The sequence below is a fragment of the Calidris pugnax genome, unplaced genomic scaffold (genome assembly GCF_001431845.1).
Source record: "Calidris pugnax isolate Ruff unplaced genomic scaffold, ASM143184v1 scaffold41, whole genome shotgun sequence".
Classification (NCBI taxonomy): domain Eukaryota; kingdom Metazoa; phylum Chordata; class Aves; order Charadriiformes; family Scolopacidae; genus Calidris; species Calidris pugnax.
Window position 1 is genome coordinate 17,158,745 of NW_015094509.1, and position 26,139 is coordinate 17,184,883.

Consider the following 26,139-nt stretch of genomic DNA (forward strand, 5'->3'; position numbering starts at 1 on the left):
CAGCTTATAACACAACTTTTATTAGAAAAGTTATACATAACAGCATCAACTATTTTCAAGAATATTAACCTTGAAAAGCAACAAAAACAGACTAAAAATGTGTAACAAGAAACTAATGACCTTTTCTATAATTAAACATTCAAGTTATCTACAATGTCTCTTTTTACAAAGGGGAAAATCATGGTTTTACAGGCACATCATGTTGAAAATAAAGCTGCGGTAACTTTATACAATTAACTTTTTCAAGGATTATTAAAACATGGTCATCATGTAGTCTCAGATTTTTTTAAACATTCACATAATTTTACAGTTGAGTATACACTAAAATTTCGGAGTCCCAAAATTATTTCACAAAAGTGCCAACATTAAAACCAGAACCTTCAGTGTGAATAATTTTGCCCTAAAAAAAAGTTAAGACAGGTTTCCATAATCAACATATTCACATAATTTCTGGTGCTACCTGGTCTAACAGTAAAGCTTCATTCTTTATAAGTAAAATCAAATGGGACTTCTTTTGCAAAACTAGTAGAATTTTTTGAACACGGGAGTGTGCATTATTGGAAAAATTGATACTAAAACCATAAATATATCCAAAGAGCCATTAATACACTACACAATTAACTGGAACTGTGCCTGTTTGTACTGTATATTCAAGTTTGTTGCCCTTTCATTACAGGTGGTATCTAAATTTAGCATCTTTACAAAGGCAATCTGCTCAGCTTCTCTTATTCTTATCTTCATCTGCCTGCTTAATAAAAATCAGATAATTTACAATCTAGAAGTCTGCTTTAAAAAGTCTGGAGTTTATATACAGCTCTAACAAACCTAAAGCATTTTGATATCTTAAAAGATTTAAATGAAATGACTAGTTTTGATTTGACGCTTATTAACAGTAATTAGCCATTATCAGTAGTGGACCGTAATGAGGTGCTAAGTGAAAAGGAATGTTTCGTCTAAAATGCTTAACACGTGTTCTGTCCTTTCATGTAGGAATAGTATGACAGAGGAAGTGCTTTCCACAGACACCCGTTTCCCCTTAGCATCAAGGGCTACAAAAATCCGACTGCCAAAACGCAGTGACCAAACACGCTGACGGATCAGGCACCACCTTCCACATGGGCAGCTGTAAGAGACCCACAGTACGCACACACATCTAGGGAAGGGCAGAAAAACCACTACTATGAGAAGCAGACCAAACATTTTAGACGAGTTTGGCAAAAGTTTTTAATCAGACGATAGGTTGGCCATTCAGGTTTACTCGTAGAGGTTAAAAATGTCACTATTGAATCAACTAGTCAAATGATCGTAAGACATTTTCATCGATACTCAACATTACATGCACCAATATTGCACACATCTGCTCCGAGTTGTTAAAACAATCTTCATCTGGGTCCTTGAGCTGTCTGGTTTCTGCAGTTGGAACTCAAGCCACCCACCCCAGCAGTTTCGCTAAAAATTTAAGTGGTAAATTTAAAATACAAAAAACAAAATAACCCAAAAAGAAAAACCAAGGACTTTATACAGACAATAAAATCTAAGTTTTCTGCAATGGTCTCGTGGGCCCTACAGATGGGGCAATACGTGTACGCACTAGTGAAACCAACACTAGCTCTGTGTATCTAACCATTCAAATAATGTGAAATCTGGGACCAGGGGTTGCAATGATGTCGCTGTAAGGCTCCTCCTGTGTCAGCTCGATGGCTTGCTGCTTTTTAAGTACCAGGAAACTGTAGAATTTTGCGGCTGCTTGTTTTCTATTCGTATTTCTGCACAGCTCAAGCAAACTGATGGATTCCGCTCCAGTCTTAGCAAGAGCTCTCTGAAAAACACAAACATTGTTATCACAAATTAAATAGAGAACTACACACAAACAAGAAAGTCCTGTGGCAAAATTCTGTTTGTTGTCACATCTAGGACACTGTGAGGGATTGGGAAGGACTCGATGTTGGAGGGGGACATTACAACATTGCTACATGGATCTAATTTATATGAAACCAAGTAGGCTTCCCAGAGATGTGTGAAATAAAAAAAAAACCCCAGTCTTGAATCTGTGCAACTTAGAGTCACATATTCCAGAAACACTGTAGTGTACCACAACACTTTCTTTCCGCGCCAACAGTCTCTTTTGACTACAAGACAGATATTTTTAAATAGGAACAAAAAAACCTGATTTATTTCTCAAGATAAAAATAGCTCCAAAAAAAATAATCATAATTTATTGTTTAAAACAAATTTTCAAGAGCTAAGGTTCTTTAAAGACGCGTAATTTTTCCAGGGTGAAAACCTTTTTATTTCTAAAACTCCTCTTTTTGTCTGAAACCAAGTACCCACAATCGCTTATATTTTTTTCAAAGTCTTGGCCAGAATATAAAAAAATTCAGGAAAATACATCTGTTTGCTGGCTAGAATAACAACTGACGTCTTCAATTTAAAACAGAACCGTCTGCTCTGGAATATCTACTAGATGAAAAGATATTAAGCTGGCCAAACTGAATTACTTTATATTAAACAGATCTTAACTTTGAATCTCATTACAGACTTAATGTTTCAGCCATTCAGTGTGATGCTCTTCTGGCCACATGGAAGAAAGAATTGGGGGGTGTGGGGCAAGAGGTAGACACAGTCCAAAGAGAATTCTGAAACTATTCAGAAACTGTGATGAAACATTCAGAGCAAAAAAATATCACCAACTAAACATCAGTACACTTTAAAAATTATTTTTAAGCAGTTTTACTGGATTGGGCTGGGACAGAGTTAATTTTGCTTGCATAGAGTGCTATGGTTTGGATTGGAACAAATGTTTTCATTTTGGAGGAAGGAGGCTGGGGCTACACTAGAAGCTGGGAGGGGACACAGCCAGGACAGCTGACCTCAACTGACCAAAGGGATAGTCCACACCCCATACATCATGCTCCGTAATAAAAGCTGGGGGAAAGAAGAGGGATGTGTGTGCATTTGGGGTTACGGCACTTCTCTTCCCGAGTTACCATTGTGTATGATGATGCCCTACTTTCCTGGAAATGGCTAAATGCCTTCCTGGCAATGGGAAGTGGTGAATGAATTCCTTATGTTGCTTTGCTTGTTCACGCAGCTTTTGCTTCACCTAAAAGGTCATTATCTCAACCCAAAGGTTTCTTGCTTATACCCTTCCAATTTTCCTCCTCATCCTACCAGGGGTAGTGAGTGAGCAGCTGTGTGGGGTTTCACTAATTACCAGGGTTAAACCACAACAACAGTTTAAAACAATGTTACTAGTGGAATTCTTGCAGGTGTGCAAAGAAACCTTAAAACACATTAGTACACAATGCAATCTAAACTAAATTTAAGCATCATAAAGACTCTTTAGGAGTTTAAAATTAAGATTTAATTGTTTAGAGGCGTAAGCAGGAAATCCTTATAACTTGTAACATTTTCCAGAAATAAAGCTTTTGCTTGATTATATCATTTTTGAGAAATTTAATATAATACAAAATGCTACTAAAATTTCAGTTTACTGAAAACTCAACAGCATTACCCCTTCCTCCCAAAACCACTACATTGGAAGTTCAGATACAGTAATAACAATAAGCTTTTATCAGTAGAGATGGAACCCATGAATTTCACAAAAAAGTGAGGATGACTTTGGAAAACAAAAACAGCTTAGAGAGATGGCACTGACAGACTTCAGCAACAGAAGTATCTCAGCAGCTGGCAAAATGTTTAAGGGAACAAAGGGGTAGGAAAGGCAAACTAGACTGAAAGGTAAATCCAAGGATATATGAAGTAAACGTAGAGAGACCTATATGCAAACAGACAGCAGCTTGCACTTAAGTTCAAGCATGTACTAGGGGTGTTCAATTATCTTCTAAGAAAAAAGCCTTTGAGCTCTGGCAAGCAATAATCCATCCCACAAAGATTATCTGGCTGTGCAGACTGAAGCCACACGCTGAAGAGTAATGTTGCACCTCAGCCAAGGTCAGATTCCCACAGTTGTTGCAGATTTAGCTTATCAGAGCTTGGAAGTTTTCAAACTAGCCTAGCTGGGAGTAAGCACCCCGTAAAATGGTTTTATCCCTAGGCCTCAATTGGGTTTGCCTAGGGTCAGACAACATAAAATCAGAGATACTAAGGTTTCATTAAAGAGAAAAAAAACCAATCATACCCCATTATTTTTAAATTTTAATCGGAGTCTTACTTGCATACCAAAATGGGAACGTAAAGGTTGAAAAAGAGTTAAATGAAAAATTTAACATCAAATGTTCTTTTGAATAAAGTGTCAATTCTATTATAATTTTATCCATTACAAGCATTTTTCCCCCCCACTAATACAGAACTGGTATTTCAAGTCTGTAACATCTACTGCAAGGAAAGCTTTTAACTCAGGTTAAAAGTGTCAGTAGGCACACTCAAAAGCTACTTGAAGAGAAAGCAAATTATCACACGTACCTGAAGTCCATGAAGCATTTGTTGAGTCCTCTTGTTCCATCTTCTTTCTTCTTGATCCTGATCACCCCCTGTGCCGTCTTCCTCCTGCAAGCAGCCAAAATTCATGCATTTACAAAACAATCTTTTCATCCACTGAGTTATGAAATGAAAGAGATATTTCTAGGTATCACTGCAGCTTCTTCTTTCCATCAAGCCAGAAGGTTTAGACAACTTTAGTCACAGGATACATCTAGCAGAGGCAGGATGTGGGATGGAGGAAGGCACACAGATAAGCTGATGCACCAAAGTAAGGTTGCCTGACACTTTAATTATACCTCAAAATGTTACGCTGACAATTAGTAAAAATAAAGGTCAGCCACGACAGCTGAATGAGAAAAGACACTTCAATCTAACCTAGGAATGCTAGTACTGAACATGGTATTAACAATGCCTTTATTTTGTAAACATTAATTAACACAGACATGTTTTTATTTCACTGGGGAAACGGAACCACTGAAAAGGAAAACAGGTTGCTGCTAAAAGCTGCAAAGGCAGCTGTAAGAACCCCACTCCCCATGTCCTATGGAGCACTCACCTACACAGAACAGTACTTGTTTGTAGAAGACATATTATATATGGCTTTTTAAGTAACAGTAACAGTGATATCCCTGTCTTTATCTTGACCCACAAGCCTTTCATTATTATATTTTCTCTCCCCTGTCCAGCTGAGGAGGGGAGCGATAGAGCAGCTTTGGTGGGCATCTGGCTCGGTCAAACCACCACAACAGTTTTCTTACAAAAATCTACTTTCATCAAATGGCATGAACTGTATAAAATAGAATCATAAAATTAACTTCAAAACTTCTTGTATAAGGCATCATAAATACATAGATTGGTTTAATCCAACCATATGTGCGAACAGGAGGAGCATCCTCTCATTCAAAGCAGAATGTATGTACAATTTATAAAACGGTCATGGAATAGTTTTAAAACCTACATTTCCAAAGGTTATCATATTCCAAGTAAGGACCAAAGATTTTTTACACCATTTAACGAACCTAAAGTCAAGCAGTGTTTGGGAACATACAAATCCTTTCTTCACAGCTTACTTATAACAGCTTAGTTCTTACCTCCTCTTCTTCCTCCTCCTCTTTCTCCTTTTCCTTCTCCTTCTCTTTTTCTGGCAGAAGTTCTAGCTCTGGTATTAGCTGACAGATGTTTTGAGGCTCCTCTGGAGGCATCTCTACAGGTGGTATTTCCAGCTGTTGTGATGGCGGATGCTTTAAAAGTACACAAGACAGTTAAACAGGTAACATCATTTTATCAGTGCTTTCTACAATAGAATTCTGAAGCTACAAACCAGGTTGACAAATTCCAAGTCTCTAAATCTTAGCCATTTGTCAGAATTTTTTATTTTTGAAAAATGAAGAGCCTTCTTGTTTTGCTGTCCATACATGCATTTTTAATCCTTTAGAGTCTACTCAAACTAGAAATTATGATACCACTTATAAGGAAAAGGCTTTCCAATAACTTCACTTAGTCTACCATCCAAACAACTGACCTCATTTCTTGGATCAGAACATGCAACTTTAAAATCCCACATAACCAGATGCAGTGCTACATGAACACGCTTCAACTCACTGAACAAGACATCTTCAAAATATCAAAATGTTGTTCTTTGCAATATAAGCATGAAGGAATTACAACATAAGTACTTTGATACCTGAGTACCAAAGTCACCCATACATCTCAGATGTTTGTATCATGAGGAAAATCCAGAAAACCCTTTTAGGAAGATTTACGCAGCCACTTTTAATATAATTATTATACAGTATTGGCCCCCTGAATCTATACACAGTTAAGTGTCTGCCAATAAAGTTACCTTAACACCCAAAACTGTTTCTACACATACCCCAAAATAGCTCAAAATAACTTCTGTTTCAGTCATACAGCAGGTTATGGCTACAGGTGTGTTGCTAGATGCCTGATCTGGTTGCCACGATAGCATTGACTTCAGCACAAACAGTGGATGCCACTTTAACCCAATAACATGGCCAAGAGAAGCAGCAGCTGCCACCCTTCTTAATAAGATAACGTACCATCTAAACAGTCTCATCCTACAGCAAACAACCCATTATCTGAGAAACATGTGAAAAGTGGGGTTAAAAAATGCACAAATATGAGAAAGACAGCATAAACCAGGGCTGTTCTCACCAGGTAAGTGTTCAGAAAGAGAACACCCTTTTCATTTTGCCTGTTTCCTCTCCCCTTCACAAATACAGTTTCCTATCACACTGCATCACAGCTTTTACAAAAGAGGTAGATACCTCTATTTTCTAGCTTCCAAGTCTACTCATAACTAGGAAAGCTTTCCAGAAGATCAAAGTTTTTCTTTGAACTCTTAACTCTGGAACACAAGGACTATCTTAAACAGGAAGTTTGTGCAGCTAGCACAATCCTTTCCTCGTCAAAGCTGTTCATACACACTTGCCAAGCAAAGGAACTTGATAGCTTTGTAAGTAATACACTTCACTCCTCAAAGACTTTTTTCTGGAGGAAACAGTACCATTTCTTTATCCTACCTGCATTTTAAATGTTTCAGTAAGCTTCCCATTTAAGAAAAACACCGAAAAGACTACCCAGGGCCAAAGACTTTGATACCGCTCCAGCATCTCTCACACCATCACAGAAAGCTGGTGCCTCAAATCTGCTCAAAGACATCACCAACTTCTCATTCTCAAAAAAAAAAACCCAACACCCAAAAAAAGAAAATCTTACTCACGGGTAACACCGGCTCTGGTTCTACTTGCTGCAGTTTGCGTTTAACACCTGTCTGAGGTGGTGGGGGTGGCATAACAGATTCCTCTAAGTTGGTTCTGCTGCCTTCCATCATTGATTCTTGTACACGACTTTGTTCTTCTGGAATAGGTTCATCTAATTCCACAACAAATGCAGTTTTAGATACTGTGGTACTGTTTGAAATCACATTACTAAATCAAATCTGCTATTAATTTAGAATTGAGCACTCTTAACAGTCTGCATAGCCTTTGCTGTGACTTAAATAGAATGGTACATATGACTATAGAATCCAATCCAATACCCATTTAATCCAGTGGAGCAAACTGAATCTCTAAGTGTCTTCTATTTCTAGGAAAAAAAATGCTATTTTAAGTCACGGACTGTGTATCAAGCTAAACAACAATTACAAGCTGTTTGCTTCACTCACAATCTTTGGTGACTTAACATAAAGCACAAAGAAGAAAAATAAACTCCAAAGGAAAGCAGAGCATCTTAACAGAACACAAACCAATGACATCTCGTTGCTGCTGTTGCTGTTGTTGCTGCTCCTCTCTAGGAACCTCTGGGTTTTCAAAGTCTTTAAGGAACTCATCAAGGTTGTCAGCCTCTCCACCTTTCCTTCTCTTTCTAAGATCTTCTGGTACCAGGGGTGTAAGACAACGAGTAAAGAGCTACAGGGAGAAGGGTTACATTACCCATTATTGTAGTTCTCAACATCCTTAATTTCAGATTTCAGACCAAGTAATTATGGACCATCTTCCTTTCCCATTTTCAAGCTCCTCTCCAACAGTAGCAACATTTTAAGAAAATTTATTTCTGTAACTGATAAATAGTTTAAGCACTGGTGTTATTTTAGTTGTTTCAATGAGGGTTTTTTAAAAATGATGAATACTGCTATTGCTATACTGCTATTCATATGCTGATGTTTACCATATGAGGCACAATCCTGAATATAGTCCATTTAGAAATGAACTGGCACAAAAACATTACCTTCAGTAGCCTGTTATTCCACAAAGGCTGTGCAGGCAGAGAGAAAAGCTTTTCAACTCCACCAGTCTCCTTCCACATCATCAGTTTCTTAGTAGGAGGTGCCAAGTCCAAAGTAGTAACAATATCAGAGTAGTCACTTAATTGGGCTCGAATAGTCTTGCTATCCAGTTCTTTCACACTGTCCACAATCAGCTTTCTCTTCCTCTTTGCTTTGGTTTCCTTGACTGTTGAGATTTTTAGTAAATAATGAAGGTTAGCTTAAACAGATACCACACTGTAGAAGAATCTTGCAGATTCTCTATAGGTCTTATTTGCCCATGTATAAAGCTGCCTGAAGAATCTAAGGCAATATTAGCTTTGGGAGAAGGAATGAAAAGCTATAAGCACTATGAAAGGTCAGACACTGTGAATACTGTCCCATAACTTACAAATTCTTCTGCGTATACTCGCAGTTCTACTGAATCTACCGAAGCCTCAATGTCTTCAGCTGCACATGCCTCCCTCCCTCATGGCTTCCTTGTCAGGCTGGTGTTCTTCAGGAGCAAACCCCTGAGATGCAAGGTTCCTCTGACAAGGAGTCAAAATATCACACCAATTTTTTCCCTAAGCCCTATCTGAGCTTTGGTAGCGTTAATGTGGGTGATTATCTTACCTGTACCTCTCATCCTGCTCTAGAATGACTTTACTGTAAATTGCTTACAGCCTGGCACTCTGCAGCAGACCCTGAAGCTCTGGCAAACCCTGCCTTTGCTGGCCCCAGCTCAGCAGGTAGGACCTCTGTTGATAGCTTGCCACCAGAGGGCAGTGCTAGGGCTTTTTAATTGGCCAAGCAGCAAATCAGGGCCTGAAGTTCAGTCTGAAAGCACTACGTTTTCTCCAGATCTTAATTTTTTTAATAAAGCAGGGATCTGTTTATAATGAGCCAAATCCAGTACCAGTTAAAATAAAAAAGTGTCTTACATTAGAGAAAAAGACAAGGAGTTTCACTATTTAGAAGAACTTCAAATACAAAGATGCATCTCCTGAATTCAGCAATCCATTAAAGCTATGAATCACTAGAAGATGAGCCTCAGTGTAAACAGTCACTTCTGGCCATCAAACGTAGTATACTGAGAACTGTGCTACACTGCAGATGCTGTATTAAAGACATGATGAGGTCTACTCCAACTCACTGGATTTTAACTAGCATGTTTACAAAAGCTACAGTACCATGCTGCTATACATACTGACTGCAGAAACCACAAACTACTATCCTCCAACATCACCAGTCTAAGCTACCGACCTGGAACATACTCTTCCAACTGAGAAGCAGAGCCAGCAGCAGTGTCAGATGTTCATTTCCACTCCATCGAGCTAAGGTTGTCTCTGATGACCCAAGTAAAAATAGTCCCAAATAGCTCACTCACCAGTTATGTCAATAGGCTCCAAAGCAAAAGCTTCCTCTTCGTTGGGAACGAGTGTTGTCTGATCAGTCATGGTTGGTAACGGTTCAACTGGATCTACCGAGTCCGGGCTGTCTGGGCCACCCACTGCCGATTACAACAAGTATCTTACATTATGGCAAAACATTAAGAAACAGTGCTACCCTTCCCAACCCCTCCTCCACATCTTAAAGTGGCTTACCACATTTCATGCTTTTGAGCTCAACATACTTTTAAGGAATGAAAACTCCAATGAAATTAGTTGAAACTAACTAATTCTAGATCTAGCCCTAGATCATACTCACTTGATACATTATCATCATCATCCATATCATCGTGAGGAGGTTGCTCTGGTATCATTACTCCACTTTCTGAGAGTGCAGGTGGGTCATCAAAAATACCACCATCATTATTACTGAGAAGTTTGTCATCTGAAACAACCACATGAAAGAATCAGTTCTGCATCCACCCATTCTTGAAACAAGTACAGAAAAATTTATGACAATACAGATAAAAATAGTGCAAAGGTTAGAGAAACCTATACTTTCAATGCTGACACAAGAGCAATTAGTGCTTTTTCAAGGTGCATTTCAGATCAATTTTTGAGCCTAAGGATAACCTTTATTACAATACAATTGTCACATATTTACATTTTAGTAGGTTCCTTAGTACTTCACGGAGAAGCACTCAATCCAATTCTCAACATACTAAATAAACCCTTGGAAGGAGTCAATGAAGAGTTGCATATTGACTTTTCTCTAAAGAACATTACATATAGAATGGAAAAAACTCTGGATGATTTAATTTTACTTCATTTGAAATATACCAACACTTAACATGCTACATATACATCATCTATATTGCTGTAGCACTCACAAACTAGAATTCTACTGCTGAAGGCATAACTTAGAGAGGGACCTTGGCAACAAAGGAAACAACCTCCCCCCCATTCCTTCAAGAACTAATTATTGAGGCAGAAGGTAGGGCAGAGGAAAAACAAATTTCTCATACTTACCCAATATTCCACCATCATTTCCTTCTCCAAAATTATCATCTTTGTATTGGTCTTCATATTCCAGGTGATTGGATTTCTCATTGAGGTGACTGGTGCTCTGTTCAGGTTCCAGTAGCAGATTGGAAGCACTAGTGCTCACTAGCATGTCATCCTCAAACGCACTACCTTCTCTCATCATCTCACGATCATCCATCCCAAAGTCACCTGCAAGAATATGATTTCAGTGCTATAAATGCTAACTAACAAAGACACAAGACACCTACCTAATCAATCAGCAAAGGCCCAAGTGTAAGACCAAACTTCATTTTAAATTATCTTAATTGCAAAGTTAATGACAAGATGTATTTATGCCCAGCAATACCATGATGAAATACCGTTCCAACAATTATAAAAATAACCATTGCCTTTCCAAAGCATTTTATTATACTCAAATTGAATTTAGCAGGATTCTAATAAATTTTAGCTGCACTGAAACGGAAGAATTCCAAGGAATTAAAAAAAACTTGTATCTTATGCCTTGAGGCTGGGCTTCATGTACAGAGAGCAAACCAATACCAAATCAACACCACCGCTGATACCCAGATTATACTTTCAAAAAGATATTAAATTAGGATCACATTATTGTACTCTGGAAACTAGATACTCAAATACAACTGTCTTCAGGCTTTGATTCGTATCTTGGAACACTGTCCTTGAAAAGATACTGGAAGCAAAACTAGTCACCACTGAGTGCTTCAGCTTTGGAAATCTCGTGTAACAGTTTGACTGCAAATACGCCTGATTAAAATGACAGCTGACTTCATATTCACACCACATTTTGAAGACTATAATTGACATAGTACTTCACTAATTAACCTGACTGAATATTCTTCAGCTTTATATAGGCAGCTAGAAGCTTGCTGAATATTACAGAACAGGCTTTTTGGAAAAATGGACATGTACAAACTACAAACTAAGTGTATGGAAACACAGCATGTTTGATATAATTTGTTTTGTACTTAGTAGTGGGAATTGTGTAGTAATTGCAAAACCATAACTTTACAGTTACCAAAACTAGCTTAGTAACACATAATAATATATGAGATTTTTACCAAAGTCATTATCCTGGAGGATACTGATGTTGCCTACTTCTTCTCTCATTGTAATTTCTTCCACTCTACTCTGGTTCAAACTGAACTGCTGGGCCACATCAATATCACTTAAACAAACAGAAGGTAATTATTAAAAATCTCCATTAAAAAAAAAAATTAACAACAGATAAAGCCTGCTTAGATAAATGTGAAATTAGTTCCCCAAAAGTACACGATACACTTAAGTCAATTAAAGGAAAAGCTGATGGTAAATACAAAATAGAAAACACTACTTAAAACAGTAAGACCATTCACAGTTCAAACCCAAATTGCATTAGCTTCTGGGAGACATGTCAGCAGCGTTACTCCTTGCTATGTTGTAGTCACTGATTTTAAATGTCAAATTAGTAACTAAGAACAGATTTATAACCCCTTCAACTTCAAAAGCTATTAATATAATTTATCAGAAAGTCTATCTAGTAAAGGTACCAAGTCTACCAAGTCAACACTTTGTGGTGTGTTAAGGTATGTTTCTTAGAAGAACAGTTTTTTTATGCAGCTTCAAATTAGTATATACTCTAATTTGAATATAAACCAAATAGAACACTGAGTAAAGCAAACTGTGTCCCAAAAATTCCATTATGGATAATCTAAAAAGGCAACATCAATTTTTAAAAGGTCAAGAACTATGCAAGTTGTATACTTGTTACGTTTAAAAGTCACCCCATTAGTATAAAAAAGTTTTAATTCTTAAAAGTTCCACTATAGAAGGTCAACAAGGATATTTCTGTAAAACTCATCTTGTCTAACCTTAGAATGTGTGTGATGTAGAGAGCCTTGCATAGCACAAAAAAGAAAATGACAATACATATCTGGGTTTTTCAAAAGCTTCTGTAAGGACAGCTTTAACTTTGTTTAAAATTACATGCTACTATGAACTTAAAATCAATACAAAGATGATTGCATACTTGCTTTGCATAGTAAAAGTCTTAAGAATACAAATTACCTACAGGCTTTTATTTTAATTCTGCAATGTTTGCTGTTTAAAACCAGGTTCTCCTCAATTAAAACCAAATATAATTTGCATGGAAATAAAAAAAAACCAAACAAACAAACCAGGCTTACTCTAGATCAGGAAGTGGTTGGTCAAAATCATGAAATTCCTCAGGTAAGGTAATAGCATTGTAAGCAGCCTCTCTGTTTTCCTCAGGCAAATCGACAACCCCTGCAGAGAAGAACAGTCAGACACGAGCTCCCACTCCTTACAAGGACAGCATTTTTCCCTGTGCCTTCAGCATTGTTCTCTCTGCGTAACCTTCTTATCTTTAAATAGCTGAATTGAACCAATGCTAGACACCTATGAAGAAACCTTAAATAAGGTTGGTATCAAGATTCAGTCTAAATTCAAAACATACCCTCAAGCCCTTTTACTGTTTCTATAAACCTGGAAGCCTCATATCACTTGATGTTTGTATAGCACAACGCAGAGCTGTGCAGCTAACACAGGCTTTGTATGTCACTGTAACACTATGTGGGTACCTGCTAAAAATCATTTTATCACAATGCTCTAGATGAGCTAGTTAGTCCTATATTTTGGTTTGGGTAAAGCAGTGGCTATACAGTACGACTACTTTGCTACTGGTCATTTAGTCAGTCCAATTAGCTAAGTCTCAGTTCAGTACTGACTGTACTTGGGCCACACAAACTCAGGCTTCTGCATTTAGAAGAGCTGGATTACCTAAACCACATACAGATCTTCTCTTACCCTCGCGAGATGCTTCATCTGCCATGGCCAGAGCATGACTACCAGATTAGGCACCACACAAAACAGTGCCAGTAGTTTATTCAAAGGCCTCTCTTTATTCAAAGGCTTAGAGGTCAGGACACTTGAAAGTGCATGGGAAACACAGGTTCAATTCCTTCTGTAATTTGCAGAACATTTGAGCTCTATGCTTTGCCTTCTGACCCACACAACACAGGAAATTATGAGGTACAGATACTTCAAAAACACTCTGCCTGCTGTGTTCCCCTCTGCAATGAATGATCAAAGAACCAGAGAGACCAGGAACAAGCAGGAGTCTGCAGTTTACTGTACTTGGCTAGGAATGAAGAAACCTAGTCCATCCTTTCGGGACTATGATCAAGACATGATCAAGACACTGCCTATGCCACAAAGCTGATAAACCGAGAACAAAGACAAGTGCCACAACTTGTTTCAGGCCAAAGTTTTTTGTAAATCTTGTTATAAGGCACTTCACCTTCTACATAAGCTCTGTTGGGAATGGGAAAATTGGGAAAACAGTTTGCCTTGTAAAGTTATCATCACCTAGGGAAGTTAAATGCAATCAGTAAACAAAAGACTGGCAATAGTCAACAAACTGCCACTGAAAGCAACATGAAGTTCATTGCCTGATCTTCACATTGTGAAGGCACTGAACACAAAGGCATTATATACCCTAATTTTTCTCATACACTGCTGCACTGGCTTAAAAAAAAAAAAAGTTCTTCATTAAGTTCAGATTTTAAATCTACTATATTCACAAACTTAAAAAGGTAGAATATGATTCAGCATCTGAGTATCAAGCACCACCACTGCCACAGCTACACTCCAGCTGGAAAAAAGTTTCCCAGGCCAAAATTAATGAAAACTATCAACCATATGCAAGCCAATTAATTAATTGCTGGAAAGTCATTTCATGTATTAATGTTGCTCCCCGTCTTCATGGAAAATCTTACCGAGTAAGCAACAATAGTTGTATCACACATAAGGGAAACTATCTTTGTTGCACGCATTACAGTTCACATCATTTCCAGAAACTAAAATGTCAAAGTGGTAAAAAAACCAGCTCACGTCTATGTTTCTTTTGTAACTCGTAGCAATGCAATTTTTCAATGGAAACAAGCTCCCTTCTGTGCTTCTGTTTAGTACATGCAATTGGCCTTTTTCGTATTTCCATTTAACATAAAACACCAACAGCAGCCAAAATCATAATTGAGATTTTACTGAATCAACATTACTAGGAAATGTTTTTGTTCAAAATTCAGCTCTAAGATGTTTTCAGCACACAACTCAGTCACACAGCCAGCCTGAAGCTGCACTAAAGAAAATAACTTCTCCTATGATCCTGTATAACTTCATGTAATGATTCTACAGAGACAGGAAGGTAGAATTGCATATTTTCTAAATAAGTATCATTATATAAAACATAACTTTTCAGAGAACGCTTAGATAAAGAGAGATACCTGGACGAAAAGCCATCTTAATCTTAATGAAAGCCTCATTACAGTCTGCAAGAAGATATTTTGCTTTCCTGTGGTAGATTCTAACAACGCCTAGTAAAAGATGTCCTGAGGTCCGAAGTGCCATCTTCACCTGAAAACATATTGCACAATCAGTGAATTAGATGTAGCCTTACTTTTTTTCCTGTAATGAAATTTCATTCAGCTTTGCATGAGTTTTCCGATAACATCAAATATCCAAAACGTATAAAAATCAGCAGGAAAATAAATAAATAAATAGAGAATGCAAAGTCTACAGTTCAAGATCATACTCTACATATTACTTGTGGATGACCTGGCAATTATCAGTAACTAAACAGCAGCTCACTCCAGAAATTCTCAAACACTGCTCTGTTTAGTTAAAAAAGCATGTATATATGACAAGACAAAAACCCATTTACCATACCTTTTTTTTATGTCTTTCTTACTTTAATTGTGAAAAAGTGAAAAATACAGAAACTTGGACAGCCATAAATTATGATTAGGTTAAGTAAAGTTTGGTTAAAAACTGTTACTTTTTACCCCTCCATCTTCCATCCTGCAGTTGAAGATAAAATCAGAGAGGAATGGTGGAAGATACAAGGTGTCCATAAACAAGCACTGCCACTTAAAACAGGTTTAAATTTCTTTCCTCTTTAACCTCACTCCTTTACTATGTAACCAAGTATCTGCTGTGGGAACAGAAAACTGACAAAAAAATTTCACAAAGGGATTCTTCTGAAGTACTGTAGTCTGAAAGAGCATGAGACTTGTGTTGAAGGGTGCATGGAATAATTGTCTCCCAGAAAGATTAAGCCATACAGGGTTTAACCTCAACCTCTAAGAATTGAAAAGTTTTATTGCATACAATGCCTTTCAAACATTCCAGCTGATGGAAGCGTTACCCAAAGTTACATATATGAAAAAATGCCTATCAATTTCTTCCTTTTCTAAAAGAACACTGCAGCTCACTGTCCATGAACATTATCATCCTCTTTCTAAATCCTTCCAGAGCTGACAGTGAAGCAAACCGCTGAAAGAGGGTCATCATAAGGCCTTTAAAAGTTACTTCTTAGAAAGTCTGGGGGTTCCTCTCTTCCAAACATTTGCTTCGAAATGATATATGGCACATCAAGATGCAAGTCCTCCGTTTATGTAAAGCAAAACATTTTGTAACTAAATTGCACAATACTTTAGTATTAAAAAATTCACAAGAAAAGAGTCTTCAGAATCAGAGTCAATTGAGTATTTCACATCTGAAAAGACCTTTCCACCCTTTAAAATAGCAACATTAAAAATTTCATTTGTTTCAGTGACCCAAATAGTAACTACCACCTGTACACACCATTTCTTTTCATTACAAGATAACATTACATAAAATAAATAGATACCTTTGGTGAAATGATACTCTCCACGCTGCTCTCCAGATTACATTCAAAAACATGGGCTTTGGTTAGCTTCTTATCCCAGTGGGCCGCCAGCCAGATTTTGGCCAGCGGCCCACGTTTGCTCAGGACAAAGTGAGCATAGAACATGGTCCCAGATGTCTAAAACAAAGTGCAAACCTGTAAAGAGAAAGGCAAATTGTTCTGGTTTCTGGAAAATTTTTTATGAGGAATATCCTTGTAAACACACTCTTCATCTGCAGTGAGCAAAGCACATGTTTGCTTTTCAAACATTATGTCAGATTATTTGTATAAAATATTTAAGAAGGCAACACTTAGAAGTGTTGGCCATGTATATAGTATATGTATTTATTGCAGAGGAAAACAAAGCAGGAAGAACAGCAACCAATGACCATTTACATAATTTAAAAATGTTTACTATCCCGCGAGGAAAAAAAAGTCTTGAATATATTAAACTTTATGGTAATGATACCAAACTCATAGAAAGCAAACACACACCTCTCAGTTTTCAGTTCACAGTAGTTTTCCACCACATCCATTTCTTTCTGCTCTTAATTCAGTAGCTACCACTATACTATACCAGTTCTATTCTACATCATTTCAGTTAACCATTCAGCATTACAGAAATACACAGCCCTAGACTTTTGGGACTTCACCATGTTTTCTTAAAGAGAAAGTACAACTATGTCTTCATTTCTGAACACACTGCTCTCCATTTCATAATCCTCTTAGTAACGCTTCATATTTTTTATTCAAGCATTGATAAAAATGCATTATTCCAAATTTCCTGAACATATCATTTTCTTTCTCCTTCACCAGAAAAACTGATTTCCTTTTATCTGCTTATCTAGTAACTACTTTCCTACGCCTGATAAGATGCCAACATATCAAACCATGGGGAAGCAGAATAGCATGATGTCTTCTGATCTAAACATGCCAATTTCATGCATGAGGTAGGTAAGCATATGATTCAGTTCAGCTACAAATTGAGAAAGCAGTTTGAGAAAAGTTTGCTTCAAAGATGTAGAAGACTCTCCACAAACAGCTTTCTATCCAGCAATATCCATAACTAGGGAAACAGAAATGAAAAAGGAGAACAGGTGAGATGCATCAAGCGCATTTCAGATTTTACCTCCTCCATTCCTACAGAAAAACTGCCAGGGGAAAGACAGCAACCTAACAGTAAAAGCAGGGCAGTTTAATCGGGTCACACACAGCCAGTGTGAAGAGCATCCGTTTCTAGCCACAAAAAAGCCCCCGGTGTTTCCCAAATGAAGGCCAACACAACTTATAAGCAAATAGGTGCTAGGCTAGTTACTATCTTTGTTAAAAACTGGATTGTTAGTTTTGGTTTTGTAATTGTGTTATTTATATTGCCATGTTTTGTGTCTCTGCTGCAAAGGGCCCTGCAGCAGATGGCACAGGTAATTTTTGTAGCACAAATACAAAAAGGGGGAATTGTGGGAAACCTTGGCTCATCCGTGGGAGCCTTAGCATCAGCCTTGTGCAGACACCTGTGTATCCTCAAAGAGGCCTGAAAGTCCAGAGAAGAAGGGAGTAAATAAGATTAAGGACCTGTCAGATAGCCAGCAAAGTTACTGAAGTTACCACAGAGAACAAAGGAGGAGGAAGTTATCCAATCATGAACTGTTGGACTTTAAGTGAACCAATTATACATGGACACATGTTTGTAAGAAAGATATAAAAGAGTTTGTTAAAACAATAAAGTGGGCTTCAGCATGATCAAATTGGTCTGTGTCTGAGTCTCACCGCAAATAGGGAACATGGGGAAACACAAAGCATTGGTAAACATGACAGCCAAAGGTTCTCAGGAAGCCCATTCCTTAACCAATACCAATTAACTTGAAGGCAGAAGAAACAAGTTTCAAAGCAGCTAGGGCAGAGCTGTTGATATTTATAGAGCACACTTCACCAAAAAAACAGGGGGGGGGGGGTCGAAGGAGAGGAGGAGCACAATGGTAACTGCTAGAAAAATGAGTATAGGAGCAAGAAAAGCACTGGCACTACTGGGTCAGTGGAAACAAAGCCAACCGCTAGGTATCTGGGTAAAAATTGAAAAATTATAGAACCCTGAAAGTCAAGGAAAAAAAAAATACATTATTTGCCTTTTTTTTTTTTTGGGCATTTGGTGGTGGTGGGGAGGGTTGTTTTAATAAATGGGAGTTGAAGGATAGAGCAAGTTATCTTTGCAGTGGTATCACACTCTGTACTTGTACACACTTATAGGTGTTGTTCAACATGCAAGATGATGGAAGCTTTGCAGTTCAGCTGCATTAAACAGAACAGAGCTGTTTGGACAACTGAACAGATTAACAAGCTTATCCATGTTAATGGCAGACGGGCCACTGATTCTGTTCATAACCAAGAACGGACACAGTGGAGAGGATTTAAAGAAAATGAAGGCTATGTTCAGCTTCAGTTCAAGTTAACACAGTAGAGAGAAAGGATCAAAACTATTCTTGGGAGTGAAGTTAATAGCTTTGAGGCATGACAAAACTGCAGATTAATAAAAAGTCAAAATGTCATTTTTATTTGTTGAGATTGTGTGTGGGCTAAGGATAGCACTGTAAGAAGATGAACATGAGCAAGGTTTTCTAGGAAGCACAACTAAACAGTTCTGGAAATCTCCTTGATCAATAAAAGTTATCTGAAGGAAGGTATTCTACTTCCTCCCCTGCAGTGTTTTTTGAAAGACATCACATTGTCTCAAATGCCAGAAGACAATTCAATCCTTTGTGCATTTTCAAAGGCCTCATAGTATTTTTATATATGCAGAGACATAATTTTGCAGCACAACATTTTGATATCTTGAGTTGCTACTATAACCATGCACTGTTCTGGTAACAGCACACCTATAAATTACCCCTAAATATGAGGAACAGGGGAAAACACAAACATACAGTTAAAAAAAACACTTGTATTACTCTGTTATAAACTTCCAACAACAGTTGCAAGAGAATGTACTTTGAATCATGGAGTTTGGCACAACTATTCACCAATGTTTACAACCATTAAAATATGTAACATGGGCTTCACAAAACTTCAACATGCAGTTAACTGTAACCCTGAAGTATACTGAAGATTTCCAGGTAAATGTGAAATATACTATTTGGACAAGTCAGACAGAAAAAACTTACCACTTTAAATCCCAGACAGCAAGGGTAATGCAAGCATAAGACAAAAAAACCCCTAAGATATCTAAAAGAACACAAGGTTCCCCCCAAAAACCTGAAGTGTCCGGATCACACCAAGGCTAATGATTTCACCACTTTTTTAAAGACATATCGTTAACTTCTTTCTGTCTTTTAGAAGACCGACAATCCAAGTCAATGTACTCCCCATAGGGGGGCTTAAGATATGTGAATGGGTTTCAAAATATATGCTTCATTAGCAATTAAATCAAAGAATAGAGCCTGAAAACCACCGCACCAAGGGAAGGTGCAGAAACAGTAAGTGGTCACCTGTGTTTGTTGTGTTCCCTAGGTGTGACTACCACTCAGTACTGGAGTTATGGATCAAACCTAAAACTTGCTTATAAGACTAATGAGAAGATTACACTACGTGTACAGGGTACTTCAACTTTTGGTGTACATAAGAACCAAAAATAACTAGCTTCTGACAAAGGTCACCTGTTTCTCTTCAGCCATTAATGAAGCCTTGCCACAGCAAAACACATGAAGAGAAATAATGACAATCAGACTACAGAGAGTTTCACAGTCTGCAGCAATTCAGCTACTGTTGGCTAGAGCATCAGCACAACTGCCTAAAGCAGGCCCCGATGGTTGCTCCAATCTTCTCCAGATTTTTTTTTTTTTCTTTTCAGATAATCCTTTTCCTTATTTCAGGCTTTTTGTCTGATCTTTAATTCATAGGGCAGTATGCTGATGCAGTGGCATAAAAGAAGAACGAAGACATTCTGGCATAACTCAAGACTGGGATGAATGTTAACAAGAGTTTCCTGGAGTGGCAGAGTACTCACATAGACACATACAACATATGTCATTGGCTGCAAAAGCAATTTGTAAGAATCCTCAAAAGAAAAAAGGTAGCTGATGGTTCTCAAAAAACTTGAAAGGGAAAATATAGAATCATATTGTTTGGGTTGGAAGGGATCTTTAAAGGTCATCTCGTCCAACCCCCCTGCAATGAGCATGGACACCTTCAACTGCATCAGCACTGCTAATTAATGTAACTGTTAATTTTTGAAATTGGCTGGATATGAACCAGGATCTTAAAACTTGTTCTAAGAACTTACTCATTTTTTTCTGTCTTGCTTGCACTGCTCTGAGGCAAAAATAATAGGTTTTCACAAAAGACCAGGTGGGACCAAATCCCAATCCTGCCAAAATGAGCTTTTAAAAGACTTTAAACTGGATTTTAATTAACTTTGAATTTGCTTCAATGTGCCACCATTGTCTTCAGGTTCTCTGGCTAAATTGGTCCTCAACAATTGCATAATCTTATTAATATTTTTCTTTCTGTAGAAACATAAAATAAGGCTATAATTCTATACACTAAGTAATTGAACATGTGAAGTGAAACTAATACAATACAGATAGCGCACAGGGTCTGATCCAGAATCTGCCTGTTCCATTCCCCTATCTGAGTTTCTGGTAATTGACCTTCCCAAACAAGCAACAAGACAATTGGGTAGATGCTACCTATGAACTTAATCTTAACCACCAATTCACAAATATAAAGTCCTAAAATCCTTCCAGATGTTAGAATGGCTAAGTATTTAAATTCTGAAAAGCAGTCCTGCACAGCTTGAGTCCCATCCTTCAAGACATTCAGAGATAAAATTAATGAATTTAGAGTTTACAATATATTGCAGACCACAGATACAGTATTCACAATATTTTGACCATGGTTCACTCCATTCCATTAAATCCACTTCTCTGTTACTCTACTAGGTCACGTTACATATACACACACCAGTACATAAGTTAAGTTCAGTCTTCTATTTGTTTTATTGTCACCTACTTTTGTTCCTGTTGTAAGGCTACTCCAGAACCACATTCACCCCGTGATCAGCAGAAAACCTCCATACTACAGTTTAAAAAGCAGCCAGTCATTTTAATTCATTTGTTCTTATGCTACCCTTCAATCCCTCCGCTGGTTCCCCCTAACACACACACACACTTTCTTCCTATGCTGTCAGTTTTGCCAAGCCAGCCCTGGATGATCTGGGAATGAGTGAGCTCACCCTGTGCACCCGCAGCACTCCGAGTTGGTCCTGCCAGACTTCAGAAGTCTGCAAGGTTTAGCCTGACCCTGCAACTGTACTTTGAGTTCTTTAGTTTACCTCATAATCCTTCACCATACAGTCCTTCTTAAACATCTAAAACTTCCCTGCTACAGGCACTTGCTAATGTTGTCTCACTAGCAGGTTTCATTAGCACATTGAACACCTGGTCCCACTAAAAAAAAATAAAAATTCATCACAGTACCAGTCTATAAACTTCACTAATAACTCCTTACTCCAATGCTTTTTTTCACTTTCAATTTCAGCACTACCTTATTTAATCTCCTTTTTTCACCCACCTTCATAATTCTCTGGTTAATCCACATTTTTCAGAATCTTAATACATTTCTTTGTAACACCTGCTGCTTTACTGAAGTTCACTGACAAGTCATCTCAATCTCTTATGTCCACAAAATCCATTATTGAAAAGATGAAATTGAACTAGTCCCACTCGACATACCTTTGATAAATACATAGAGCATTTTCCATTTGTCTCCAGGTCTTGTTTTTTCCATCAACACTTTTTCTGAAATCCTATGGCTGAGGCTGCACTACCAGGTCTGTAATTCCTCAAAACACACCTCTCCTTTAAAGGAGCTGCATTCACTGTTCTCCAGTTACAATATACTATGCACCTACATAATCAAGTTGCTAGAACCAGCACCCTACTGAAGTTACTAATTCAAAAGGCAGATCACTCAAAACTGCTGTACAGAGTTTAACATTATTGAACCCTATGAACACTGCCCCTCCCAACTCTATTTTCACATCTAAACCTCAGCAGCTACAGCTATCCTGCCCTTGCCCCTATGTCCCATCACACAGTGGAAAAGAATCTTTTTAATTTTAGGCCCTACCTTGATTATCCCAACTTGCTTTGCACAATTCCAGTTTGAAGTCAAACTAATAAACTTGTAGAAACTATGCATTAACACACTCCTTAAACGTACATATGTTGGACAAGAGAACAGAATTCCTTATGCTACTGTTTTTTGCATCAGTTATTACTCTGCACTGTTCATCCAAAGAAAAAACATAACTTTCTAACATTTTGCCTCAAAGAAGATAAACTCATATTAACTGAGGCAACTATTCTCATTTCTGTAGAAAATCCCCTGACATCAGCAACCCTGAGAGCGAGACAAGACTAATTAAATTGTTTAGTAATTTAAGTTTATTGTAGGTCTCACTAACTTTTTGCTCTTCCTTTTAATCCCGATCACACTTACTTCCTCTCAAGTTAAAGTGTTAGATCAGCATGTCTTGTGTTTCCCAGTTTCACAAAAGTTAAAATATTTACAAATTAATCTTCCCAAAATAAAATGCAAGCCTGGCCCTACTAATGCTTTGATGTTTCTCCACTTTTCATGTATCGAGTTTTACTAAGGAAGAGATTAATGAAAGCACATGCTTATTGCACAAATACACACAATATACGCTTAAATGATAACTTCTCCAGATCTACAGTATTTTTTTCCATGTGCCTAAATTTAACAAAAAGCTATTTTCATTGAAACAGTGCCATGCCAACATGTCACAGGGACCCCAAACTTCCTTTGTTATTGATAAAAATACCAACACCTTGGTTTTTTTATTGAACAGAAGCCTTTCATTCAGGATCAGAAAGAAATCTTAAAAACTACAGGAAGATTTATGCTAGTGTCCACAGGAGCTGCTAGAGTAAGATATTAATTATTCAAGAGGTAGGTATTTTTAAAGGGGCCTTTTATTTGTAGATCAACAGTCACAGCGCCCACATGCTACTGGAGAGGCTTGTGAGAACATGCAATAGTCTGTTTTGTCCAAGTGAAACTTTAAATTACATTAGAAAATAACAGATGTGCAGATGAAACTTTGCTCCCCTCCCCAGACTGCAGCAGCCCCGCAGCTACCCCGGCCCTTTTTGCCAACCCCTGTTGGGGTCTGTTATATTATTCCGGCCACCAAACTCCCCCACATCGCTCTCTCGGCTCCCCCCTGGAAGCGGGGAGGTCACTGCCCTCCTGCTCCACACTTACAGACCATCTCCCCCACGGAGCGCACCCCCCTCCGCCCCGGGGTTCTGTCCGTGCCGCCACCAGGCCGCAGACGAGGCCCCGCCGCAGCTCACGCCAAGCCCCGGGACCCCGGCCCGGGCGGCAGGGCCCCAGGGCGGCCCCGCTGCCCTGCCCTTGCCCGCGCCGCGCACCGAGGCGCCAGGCGGGCCCTCTCCTCCCGCTGCCGCTCGCCCGCTCCCGTTGGCTCAGCCCAAGAGCCGGCGCGACCGTGCCCAGCCGCAGAGGGCCGTCAGCCGAGCCCGAGTAGGCCGGCAGCGCCCCGAGAGCAAGGCTGCGGCCGGGCCCACCCGCCATGCCCCTGCGGAGGGCGGCAATGAGCCGGGGTCACGGAGGGCGGTCGCAGCCGCTCCTTACCCTGGTCCGGTGCAGGGGGAGGCTGGCGCGGCGGCTGGTGAGGCCGGGCTCGGTAACCGCTCCGCTCCTCCTCCTCCGAGCCGAGCCGCTCACTCAAACAAACAAGATGGCGGCCGCGGCCCTTCCTGCCGCCCAAACCGGCCGTTCAAACCGGCCGGATGTTTACTGTTAAACTGCCTCCTCTTCCCCCGCCCCGCCCGCCGCCGCCGCCCACTGCGCCTGCGCAAGAGGCGGGGGCCCCGCGGGAGCCGGGAAACTGCGCGTGCGCCCGCCGCCGGCAGGCCAAGGGGCGGGGCGCCGGGAATGACGCCGGGTCGGGTGAGTGACGCCGAGACGCGCGCGTCACCGAGGGGCGGGGCCACGGCGGGGCGCGGGGGTAACTGCGCCTGCGCGGTTGGCAGGGCCTGGCGGCGCCGTTCCGGGGGAGCGGCGAGAGGCGGAAGTGGCCGTTGGGCGGGCGCGCGCGGTTGCTATGGTGGCGCGGTCGCCCTGAGGCGGCGGTGCGGCCTGTGACGGAGCCGTAGGGCACCGGAACGGGGCCTTGTCCGGGGCCCTGTCCGCCGTGGGGGCAGACTGTCGGCGGTGTGCCAGCGCGCCTGAGCGGGGCCCGGGGTGCGGGCGCCGTTCGGTCGGGGATCGGCAGCCTACCCTTAGAGTCCAGCCCGGGCTGCACCTGGGGAGCAGCCTGGTTGCGTGTTGGGGTTAGCTCTCTGCTTACCCAGCAGACAAAAAAGCACTGCCTTGAATGTGGCTGAATTTCTACTTCACGTGTTTTAAAACAAAAATAGCGCTCTCCTTTGAAACAAACACCCTTTTTTACAGCCTGCTTCCTTGAGGAGGTCACCACACCGGGTCTTTCTGAGCTTTGAGGCTTCCTCCTGCTATCTGGGACACTGCAGGTGTCTCTTTTATGCTGGGGGGGGTGTTTGCTTACTACGGTGGGAACAACTGCACGCACCGTGCGTTTTCTTTCTTTGGAGTAACTTGATTTCAACGGGACTTAAAAAGGTTTTCTTGTTTCTAATTTGCTAATCTATGATAGCCGCCTGTGCTGTAACATAGGAAAGACTGGCTACAACTGGACTTACACACAAGGAGTAAATGACTAGGTAAAAGGAAAGGAAAGGGAAAACGAGGCTAGTTTTGGGTATAGGATTTTTTTGGTTTTCTCTCTGAAGCATGAAGTCTGAAGCTACAAGTAAATAAAATAACATTCTGGATCAACAACAAGCAGTCGTTAGCCCAAAAAGACACAAAATACAAAAACCCTATTAACATAACCTCTCAGAAATAATATTTTTGTGTAATGGGGCATCAGTTTACAAAAATAATGTTAGAATAACAAGAAAATCTGCCTACCAAGGGTTTAAGAAGTATTACTGCTATTTGTCACACTCAGATAATATATCTTTATGGATGATAACATAAATAATACAGAAAAACATCTAGGCTCAGTCTTCCCATTCCTCAGATTCAGCTTTGCAGATCGCAGCATTCGTTTTTGTCCATAATGTCTCACTACAGCCTTTATTCAGAACAAGCATTGGTTCTCCAGATGCCCTACATGCAGTTCTGCTAGGTATAGTAACGTTTTCAGGGGTCGGGGTTTTTTTCTGCAAGAAAACATCTGCTGTATCACCACAATTTGTTCCCTGCTCGATGCCTGTACGAAATGAGTTAGTGGTCTGGGCGCTGAACCGGGGAGCGTGTAGGCTATGGGCCATTGGCCCACTCATTAGAAACTTCAATTAGTTTAACAGTGCTGGTACACTGGATTGCATCAAATCCACCAGAAGTGTGGACCAGCAAAGCCGCATCGTTTGGTGCTATAGGAAAACACAGGGGAAAAAAAAAAAAAGCCACACCAGTAAAGTAATAGCACAGCTGTGTGAGCCAAAAATCTAAACTTTTAATACCCTGACCCACATTATTACTGAAAAGTCTATAACATAGCGTTGCCTTGGTTCTCGCCAAAGTACTTATCTTAGTTGCATGCATTTTAATAAGAAATACTTCTTTCCCTATTTCAGCAGACAGAGTATTAGTAGCTTTTGGCCAAAATTGCTTTTCTAGCTAGTATTGGCCAGTGTCCGCTGGTT

General features: G+C 39.6%; 1 protein-coding gene across 1 annotated transcript; it reads right to left on the reverse strand.

The window, feature by feature from the left end:
- Positions 1 to 24,197, reverse strand: RAD21 (RAD21 cohesin complex component). Its single transcript, XM_014965444.1, has 14 exons — positions 24,041 to 24,197; positions 16,349 to 16,522; positions 14,943 to 15,072; positions 12,825 to 12,924; positions 11,721 to 11,827; positions 10,630 to 10,833; positions 9,920 to 10,045; positions 9,600 to 9,722; positions 8,194 to 8,417; positions 7,712 to 7,874; positions 7,187 to 7,338; positions 5,535 to 5,684; positions 4,426 to 4,509; positions 1 to 1,819 (listed from the first exon to the last, which is right to left on the reverse strand). Exons 2-14 carry the CDS (start codon positions 16,490 to 16,492, stop codon positions 1,628 to 1,630), a joined length of 1,899 nt encoding a protein of 632 aa, XP_014820930.1. The 5' UTR covers positions 16,493 to 16,522; positions 24,041 to 24,197; the 3' UTR covers positions 1 to 1,627.
- Between the last annotated feature and the right edge of the window lie 1,942 nt (positions 24,198 to 26,139).

Bases quoted from the DNA above. Each gene is read 5' to 3' on its own strand.
- RAD21 (XM_014965444.1), bottom strand. From the start codon at position 16,492: ATGTTCTATGCTCACTTTGTCCTGAGCAAACGTGGGCCGCTGGCCAAA. The intron at 10,046-10,629 runs GTAAGTATGAGA...TGGTTGTTTCAG, and splicing joins AAATGATGGTGGAATATTGG to ATGACAAACTTCTCAGTAAT. The intron at 4,510-5,534 runs GTAAGAACTAAG...GGCTGCTTGCAG, and splicing joins AGGAGGAGGAAGAAGAGGAG to GAGGAAGACGGCACAGGGGG.